The sequence below is a fragment of the Hibiscus syriacus genome, unplaced genomic scaffold (assembly GCF_006381635.1).
Source record: "Hibiscus syriacus cultivar Baekdansim isolate YM2019G1 unplaced genomic scaffold, ASM638163v2 tig00111206_pilon, whole genome shotgun sequence".
Classification (NCBI taxonomy): Eukaryota; Viridiplantae; Streptophyta; class Magnoliopsida; order Malvales; family Malvaceae; genus Hibiscus; species Hibiscus syriacus.
The window spans coordinates 844,688-854,954 of NW_024063018.1; the positions used below are offsets into that span (position 1 = coordinate 844,688).

The 10,267-nt window shown below is 34.1% G+C and overlaps 1 protein-coding gene across 1 annotated transcript; it reads left to right on the plus strand.

The window, feature by feature from the left end:
- The first annotated feature begins 4,067 nt into the window (after positions 1–4,067).
- On the plus strand, positions 4,068–10,026 carry LOC120155724 (acyl-CoA-binding domain-containing protein 6-like). Its single transcript, XM_039167209.1, has 16 exons — positions 4,068–4,192; positions 4,436–4,517; positions 4,787–4,930; positions 5,053–5,130; positions 5,252–5,356; positions 5,706–5,772; positions 5,866–5,927; positions 6,187–6,326; positions 6,667–6,793; positions 6,877–6,991; positions 7,617–7,705; positions 8,104–8,187; positions 8,265–8,615; positions 8,720–9,232; positions 9,324–9,383; positions 9,591–10,026. Exons 1-16 carry the CDS (start codon positions 4,149–4,151, stop codon positions 9,669–9,671), a joined length of 2,142 nt encoding a protein of 713 aa, XP_039023140.1. The 5' UTR covers positions 4,068–4,148; the 3' UTR covers positions 9,672–10,026.
- Positions 10,027–10,267: the final 241 nt, after the last annotated feature.

Consider the following 10,267-nt stretch of genomic DNA (forward strand, 5'->3'; position numbering starts at 1 on the left):
TTTCACTTTGAGCTTAATATTTATTATTTTTTTTGCATCAATTTCATATTAGTTGCATTATGACCAATTATGCCATTTCACATTTGATTATGAAACTAATGGCTAACGTTTCTCTTGATTGTGATCTTAGCAGCTTAAGCTATATTACTAATCAATTGGCTAAATGTTTTTCACAACCTTGTTTCAATTTTCGAGTCTTTTTTATTTAACAAAAAGGGGGAGAAATGTCAAGTGTTACAATGTTTTAAATGTTTTAAAAGGGAGAAGTGTTATAGTAAGGGGGAGTAATCTTTCAAAATTGATTTCAATTTTTTTTAAAAATCTTAAAATAACTCAAATGTTTTGTTATATCAAAAAATGGGAGATTGTTGAAAATATTTTTGTGTTCCGATATAACAAATTAAGTTTCAATGAATTTTAAGATTTTACAAGTGATTTTCGAAGTATATTAGATTTAATTAATCGAATATCAAATTATTACTCCAAGTCTTTCAAGTTCAAATTCAAACCTTACTAAAAGTGTAAAATTGAGTTTTATACTTAATATATTTTTGAAACAATTTTCACAAAGTATTTTGAACCAAAATCAAGCCTAAAATCAATTTTTCAGAGTGATGGACCGATGCACCAATCCATGCATCGATGCACCATGAATTAAATTGAACATCGAATGCATTTCATGCATCGATGCACATACCATGCATCGATGCACTGAGAATTTTATGAAAACATCGAATGCATTTGATGCATCGATGCACCAGCCATGCATCGATGCACTCTGGCTATTTTGAAACATCGAATGCACTTGATGCATCGATGCACTCTTAGTGCACCGATGCACTAAGGGTCCAACGGTCAAAATATTTGAATTTTACACTGATGCACCGATGCACCATGGGTATGTATCGATGCACTGAGGCTCCCAACTGAATTTATTAATTGTTTTCACACTTAAACGACTATATTGACTCCACTAAGCATCCCCAACGTTCAGAATCATTTGAAGGTGTATTTAAACAAGCTTAGAAGCCATTGATCAAAAATAAGAAACAACAATCAAGAGAGAATCAAAGAGAAAGCATCAAACCTCAAGTTTGAGCATTTTCAAGCCTATTTCATTCAATATTCATTTTTGCTTTCAAGAACACGTATTGTGCTCAATTGTATTATTCTTGAGTGTTCTTTCTTTGTTCTAGAATTGTGCAAACATCTTGCCTTGTGAGGATTTTCTTGTAAGTTTGCAAAATTTGTATTGTTCTCTTTGGGAGAGAGTGTTCTCAAGAATTTGGGGTATAATTCTTGAGGGATTTGTAAGGTTACTCTTTGACCTCAAAAGAAAGACAAATTAGTGAATTTGTGGAAAATCCTTAGTGTGGATAGCTAAGGTAGTGGACGTAGACTTTGGTTGAGAAAGTCGAACCACTCTAAATCGTTGTGCAATTACTTTCAATTTTATGCAAAAGCTTCCACCAAAATTTTAATTGTCAATTCACCCCCCTCTTGGCCGATTCCATCGATCGATTAACTCAACACATTTAATGTAAGATTATATTTTAAATTAAAAATGTGAGTAAAAAATAAATATTAAATTTAATTTAAAAATATATAAATCTTAAATTTAATTTTTATTTTTATTTTTATTTTTATTTTAATCTTGTATAAATTAATATTTAAAAAATATATAAAATCTATTCAACTATTATACAAATGTAAAATTTACTTTAATGGTTAGTATCCTCTAGTTCCATATTTAGCCTAGGTTCGAATCTCTTCATGTCCATTTTTTTTCTGGTATTAACTATAACATAACATATATACTATTGTGTAAATTATAAACCAAAATGTAGTGTCGTAACCATCTGAGTGGAAAAAATAATTAATTAAATAAATTTAGAATATATAAAGCCTTCAATAAAATGATGATATGTATCACAATTTAATTAGAATATAAAATTTATTGAATTAAATTAAAATTAAGATTAACTTGATAGAATGTATAAATATTGAAGACTATATATATTATAATTAATTTTATTAATTATCTCATAAATACTTCTGCATGAGGTAATTTGATTAAATATAATTAAATAGTTTAAAAATTAGATTGATAAAATTAAAATATTTAAATAATTAAGTGATCAATGTTGTAATATTACCCTAAAGATAAACGTTAAACTATGTTATCAAAAGTAAAGATCGATGATAAAATTAAAAGAACTAAATGGTTAATTGGTCAATGTTATAATTTACCCTAAAGATAAACGTGACAGTGTGTCATGGAAAGTTGTAGCAGAGGCAACGAAGGCAACCACACGCAAGTCCCGAGAAAAAGAGAGAGAGAAAGAGAGAGAGAGAGAGAGATGAAACCCACTGCCACTCGCCATTAATGCCTCGAGGCTCGATCATTGACACTTTACACTAAAAAATAAAAAGTCTCGTATTTTCTTAAACATCGTCTCTTTATTTGTTTTCTTTCTTTTTGACACAGAAATTTATTCAAAATTTCCTTGTTAGTTCTCACTCCTTGTATAGTCACTCTCACACAAACGGTAAAAACACCGGAAAAAAAATGGGTGGGGTTGAAGAAAATCTTTCCATTTTCATCTCTAATTTAGCTTTTTATTTATTTTTCATAGCATTAAGCTAAGTAGCTATTATCTATCAGTTGTTCAGAGCAGTGTTTTGAAAATCGGATCGGACCAGCCAGTTCAACCGAGAACTGCTGTCTAGTTCGGTTCAATCTACACCGGTTGAATCGCTACTAGTGAACCGGCCGGAACCGTTGAACCGTTCGAACCGGACCGGCTGAAAACCGAAAAACCGCCAATTTTGTTTTTTTTAAAAGAATTAAACAAACGAAGTCGTTTGTTAAACGAGCCAAGTCGAACTCAAGTATTGCTGAGCTCGACTCGAACTTGAAAACTTTAAAAGTAAGCTCAACTCGACTCAAACTCACGACCTAAAAATTATTAAGTTCAACTCGAACTCGAAATATAATATTGAAACTTGAACTCGAAAAGGCTTGAACTCAAAAAAAATTTAGAAACTCGATTGAAGCCTAAAATTCGAGCTTGATTGAAGTGAAAGAATAGTTCACTCAATGCTCACCAAAAGGCTCTATGATTTTAAATGCCAAATTATCTCTATTATTTATAGAAGTTTGTTGGAATGCTCTTCTATGTTTCTTAGCCATGTGAGATTATTTTGTTCTATATTTTTACTCTTTAAACTTTTAGGATGCTCTTCTATGTTTCTTAGCCATGTGAGATTGTTTTTTTTTTAAAAATTAAACCAAACAATATCATTTTGTTATGATTTTTTTAACCCCAAATTTATTTTTTAATTATAGTTATATAATTATATTTATTATTTAATATGTTTCACCTTAAATATTATGTTGTAGTTAATTTGGATCATTTTGTTTCATTTGATTTTATAGTTTTTAACTTATATATGTTATGACTTGCTTTGAATATGACTTGTGATATAAAAATTATTTTTTATTAAATATTTTTGATATTTTTATTTAATTTTTAAAATAATTATAAAATCGTTCGATTCTTCTGACCGATCGAATCAATTTGATCGGTTGAATCAATAAACCGATAGCATAATTAATTCGTTAACCAATCTGTTAACCAATCCGATTTTAAAAACCATGATTCAGAGGACCTTCCAAGGCAATCTTGGCAAAGGATTCCATAAATCAGACAAAACACAACAAGACAAGACAACCCTGTACCTCTTTCTCTATCATCACTATTACAGAAGGTACAGCTCACTTCTTCAATGAAAACCCAATTTCATAATTGAATCTTTCAAGTGTTTTATTTCACTTCCAAAGCCAATGCATAAACTACTTTCTGCTTCATCTACCTTCATTTCCTCAACGCCGCATTAATTTTTTTTCTCTTAGTAACCAAACACAAGTTCAGGTTTAAAAGGTCAAACCTTTTTTGTGTCAGGTTAAGCTAATAACCCATGGTTATGGTAGACTGTAACTCTTCTGGGGTTTTATCATTTTATCTATGTATGCAAGGCTGTTAGATATTTTGTTGTTTTAAGCTGTTTTTGTTTTTAATGTAGGTGGAATTTTTTTTGGGTTTTATTTTTCTGGGTTTTGATTGAAAGAGCTTTCCTTTGCTTGGATGAAAATGTTTGGATTTTCTCGTAGACGCATGAAGCTTGGCAGGTCAGTTTCTTTATTTTTCTTGATTTGACGCTTTCTAATTTTATATTTAAATATATGTTCTTTGTTCCTTTTATGTCAATGAAGAAAATGTAAAGCTAAGCATTGTGAGAAATTGAGGGACTTGGTGGATAACTTTTGCAAACTTGATTAAAGAATCCCCAAATCGCACATTTTTTAATGATTGAGGGGCACTTTTTACTGAATTTTATTAACTTATTTTAGTATATTTCTTTTTTGATTTAGAGTGAAGAAAGTACAGCTTTCAGAGTCTGCCCATGGAATTAGAAGTCCGATGAGACCACCCAAACAAAGCAACAATGCAAATGTGAGGCTTTTGACATGTTTGAATCTTGGTTTGGTAATGGTAGTCGTGTCGTATGTGTAATATGTTACTCTGGCTTGGATATGAATATCCGATATGGGTATCGGACACCTATATAATTAGATTTTTGTAAGTTTTTTCCAAGATCCTTGGTGGCTATGTCCCTATTTTCATGTGTCCGACCGAGTGTTGGACACTGGTACTTTGAGAAAAATGAAGACGCCGAGCAACATAGTGAATATGAGTTGCTAAAGCCTTCAATTTTATTTCAGGTTGAGTCTGCTATGCCTGCTGGTAGTCATTCTGATGAACTTGAATCCCACTGTGCTGCTGCCCCGGAGATTAATTCATCAGGGAACTCCGAGAATTGGATGGTGTTGTCAGTTGCCGGGGAAGCACCTGTGCCACGCTTTAATGTAATATATAGTTGGTTTCCGATTTTCAGATGCTTCATATCTTGGGTGTTTATGACTTAATTAAAATTTTGTGTATCGGTTATGACGGAAATGAGGAAATCTTTTTTATGATCCCTGAATAGCATGCAGCTACCGTTGTTGGGAACAAGATGATAGTGGTTGGTGGTGAATCTGTGAACGGAGTTTTAGATGATGTGCAGGTAAAAATAACTTAATAATTTTTAACTTTTTTAAAAATATGTCGAGTTTAGTTGACATGGTGGAAGGTTTTCTGCAGACTGATACGTATACGATGTTAATTCTTTTATGTTTTAAGCGCAGGTTCTTAGTTTCAATACTTTTTCTTGGACCATGGCATCATCAAAGCTTTACTTGTCACCTAGTAATCTTCCACTTAAAATTCCTTCATGCAAAGGCCACAGTCTGGTACAATCATATACGATTGCATTTCGTTTTCCCTTATTTTGTTTCCGTTATACTTTTTATGCCATATATACTAGTCACTGCTGTTCATTGATGCATTTAGCTAAGACGTTATGTGACATGCAGTACATAGGATCATACACGAGTATTGATGAAGTTAATAGAATTCCTTGCCACTGCCATTTCTACTAATTAGGCTTAATTTCGATCTTATGTTTGTAGTTTAATTACTTGGTTAAATTTTTGCACAACTTTATTGTTTTATCGTGTTGGGTCATGTTAATTCTATTAAGTGCGATGCAAAGTATCAGGAGTATTGCTGTTCTTGAGGTTTTTATGTTTCCGTATCCAGGTTTCATGGGGAAAGAAAGCCCTCTTGGTTGGAGGCCGAGCTGACCCTGCAAATGAAAAACTTTCAGGTTTGAAAATAGAATCTTTTTTCTGTAATGTATTGTCACTTTTTTCCGTACATAATGTAATACGTTTCGGTTCTCAATTCTGTTTTCTTGCAGTATGGTCATTTGATACAGAGACAGAATGCTGGTCAGTTATGGAAGCAAAAGGAGAAATACCGGTACTTCTTTCTTACTCATAGAGGCCAAATTACACTTAAATGTTTTAAAAAGAAAATGCTATACAGGTAAGGACAGTAAATTCTACTAGGCAATACATTCATTCAAAATAGCGAAACACTGGCATGTCATAAAGTTACATGGAAGGGTGTCTTTTTTTTCTATGCTGCATCCTTTGTTATTTGCTATTTTGTAGAGGAACTCTGGTTTTACCCTTTTGTAGACGTAAGCAGTCTTAACAAATATCATACTATCTTCCAGATTGCACGAAGTGGTCACACTGTGGTTAGGGCGAGCTCCGTGTTAATCCTTTTTGGTGGTGAAGATGCTAAAAAGAAGAAACTGAATGACTTGCATATGTTTGATTTGAAGTCCTTGACATGGCTCACTCTTCAGTGCACGTATGTTGCTGGGTCATATTCCTTACCGCCTTCCTAATTAAGCCACTCCATACTTTGATACTTTGCTGATAGAGAAACCAGGCTCTTAGTTATGCATCTATGGTCTTTGACTCTTCGTTTTTCTTGAAATATCTGTTTTCAATGCATAACCAGACATGGGTATGGGGATATGATCTTTCAAGTACTCTCCAACTACTTGAAAGTTTTGAAAAAGAAAAAAATTGAATATACCCTTGCCCGATACTCACATCCAAGTGATAAGTAACATAGCAATTCATCATAAGACTAATTCTTATGCAAGAAGCTTCTAATAAATGCATTGTTCTGTGGAACTGTATAGGGGAACAAGACCGTCGCCAAGATCCAATCATGTAGCAACTCTTTATGGTGATAAAACTCTTTTCGTCTTTGGTGGAGCATCAAAATCCCAGACATTGAATGACATGTATTCGCTTGACTTTGAAACGGTGTGTAAAAATTCAGATTACGTTACCGGACATTTGTTGTTTTATTAGCTCATTAGGGTCTTTCTATAATTACTCTTCCTCAGATGGTATGGTCAAGAATAAAGATACGTGGTTTTCATCCATCACCAAGAGCTGGTTGCTGTGGTGTTCTTTGTGGAACAAAATGGTACATAGCAGGAGGTGGAAGTAGGAAAAAAAGTATGCATATACTAGCTCTTGATTTTCATTATTTTCTTTGATGAAAAAGTATCGGACAAATTTAAGCACATCCTTTTCATCCTTTGAAATGGGTGAGCATGTAATTGTTTGATATCACATCACATTTCCATCTCGAAGCCAATCACTACTTTCTTGACCCTTTGTATGCATTCATGCAGATGTTTGCTAGTTTGTAAGTCCTATGTTATTCCGACACTTCATTTTCTCTTTAAGTACCTGTATTTAACACTCATGTCCGGCACATGTTTGGATACGAGCATATGGGAATATGATCTTCCAAGAGCCCTCTAAATTCCGAGTAAAATCAGTGTTGACCATATTATTTGCGTGAACATTGAGATATGGCATCACCTGTGTTTTTATTACAGGATTTCAGTCTTCTACCGCGGGTAGTAAATATTCAAAAGAAAATTAGAGGGCTGATGAACTTACATAGCCAGTGATCGAGTACCATTTCATAGATGTAATTGCATTGAGCAATATGTGTGACCGTACTAAACATCAAACCTTTGGTTCTCACTATTTCTATATGTATTATTCCTGTTGCATTTGTTTTCACTGCACATATCGTATATTTAAGTTTTTGATTCCGAAATGTTTGCAGGACACACAGAGACTTTTGTCTATGATGTTCTACAGTCCGAGTGGTCTGTGGCCATTACGTCACTTCCATCCTCCATCACCACTAACAAGGTGAACATAATTTTAATACCCTCATACCGCTTGATGTTCCCAAGGCCAAGTGGTCTTGCATTACTTCCATCTTTCGATCATCACTAACAAGGTTAACATACTGTATTTATTTTTTCGTAATAAAGGCCTGATTTTTTAAAATGTTTCGATAACATTTTATCAAATGATGCAAAATATATATTACCAGAATTCCTTTATGCTTTCATTTCAGAATATAGCAATCTTGATTATTGACTGTTAAAAGACGGCCGGCTTTCTGGTTAGTCACCGATTTGGAGTTAAAATAAGAAGATTTTGATGGGATTTTTTTAACGTACTTGTGTTAATACATATCCAAACATAGGTATGGGGATTTGACCCTCCAGGTACTATTGTTCTTGAGATGGTTGTTCTTGCAGGGATTTAGCTTAGTACTCGTGCAAAACAAGGATAAGGATTTTCTTGTTGCATTCGGCGGATTTAAAAAGGAGCCATCAAATCAGGTTTGTAGTTCAAATTCATATATTTATAATTACTAAAATATGTTTAAATTGTAATTACTTCTTTGTGCGTTACACAGGTTGAAGTACTGATCATTGAGAAGAATGAATCGTCTGTGGGACGGAGATCTACTCTCGCTAAATCTGCAGGACAAATGCAGTTTGCAAAGCATGATTCATCATTTGCAGGGCCTGCTAGCCAAACGATTAACAGTTCTTCCCAACGTTCCGATGGTTCTACTGTGAAACAAAATTTAGCCTCTATAATCGAACTTAGTTCTGGTAGGAAATCATTGTCGGAGTTGTCTTTTTTGGAACAAAACCCTCCTTCCGGAAATGTCTCACTACGGAAGCAATTTAATAACGAGGAAGAACGTAATGCAACTGTTAGAATAACAAAGAATCCGGACAATTCAAGTTCTATTCTGCAGGTAATCATAAAAGCTTAATTCAATGAACTATTGCCTTTAAGATGATTAGCATCCTTTTTCCATTGAAATATTTCATTTGCATAACAGATTTTTTGTTGTTTTAGGCAACGGAAGAAAAAACGAATCAGTCTGATACTGGAATTCGGATTAGTTCTCCTGGGATGAAAATTGGTTCGGAGTCCGGAACTGAATGTTCAATTCCGCAGGTTGAAGGTATATCAAATGATCCCGTCAATAACGATAATTTTGTATTTCCGGAAGCAGATGATAAATCAGGAGGAGCACTATCGGCTCTCACAAGCATGTATCAATTTTACGAGACAAGAATGGCTGCCCTAAGTAGAAAAAATGGAATTTTAGAAGTACAGTTGGCGGCTGCATTGACAAGCCGAGACACTGCAGAGAGAACTTTAGCCTCGGCTCTCAAGAGCAAAGAGGAGATGGAGGAAAGATTTGCATACACGATGAAGGAGATGGAAGTGCTAAATGATAAACTAGCTAGTATAGAACTTGCACATGAGGAGGCCAACAACTTATCAAACATAGTCCACTCGGACAACGTAAGACTTGAACATGATGTTGCATTCCTTAAGGCTGTTTTAGATGATACGCAAAAGGTATTGGTTGTCATCTCATGCCAAACTCATCATGGGAACTTGCATTTTCGGATCGTATTTTGTAGAGTGCCTAATTTGAGATTTATTGTAGGAGCTTCACTCAACGAGAGGAGTCCTTGCAGGGGATAGGGCGAGAGCATTCCAATTACAGGTTTACCATGAACCTAACACTTTTTCATAAACTGGAAACAAAATAACCGCCATATAGAGTCAAGTTTGTGTCAAATGATCGTATCGAGTGGATTGAATTCATGGGTTTTGTCTGTGTGAAGAAATACTTCATATGTTTCTTTATTAATGTTGAGGTTCGCATCTGTTTTTCCATATTTGCTGCATTTCACCTACTATTGTGATGTAGGTTGAAGTTTTCCATCTCAAACAACGGTTGCAATCAATGGAGAACCGAGCACCGATTCCAAGGAAACCATTCAATGTATAGTATATCAAAGCAAATCCAGTACCCGTTATAGTCATCCATGTAGTATGTATTTTCCAAACGTGATCAATCCCTCGTACGACAAACCATTTGAATCTACAAAACTAAGCATGTATTCAGTAGTCTACCTGTGCACATGTATGAATATGCACGAATACGTCGCATGTTTCCGTGGATGTAATCGCCTACTACAAGTGATGAACGCCAAGTAAGGATGAAGTTGGAACCTTGCTGCTGCTGGAAGGGATTTTGGCCTGTTTGTCTTTCAAGCAATGCTAAATGCATGTTTCATACATTTTATTCTGTATCTATTCCATGATACCTTTTGTACATCATATTCTTGCAAAAGTACTAAGAACACGAGTTAACCATTTTCGATTTCAATGAATTTGATCCAGTTTTATGTGTAATTAGGCTCCTATACAAATAGGAAAAACAATCTATTTAACGAGTCAACTTACAGACCAAACTGTAGTTCTTGCATTAAAACATGTATCCTTGTCTAAGATAGCCATTAAAGGTTCACCAAAAGGCTTATAGACCTAATCTAAATACACTTTTACGACTTCTGTTGTTGAAAAGGGTTGTGAAAGAGCCAT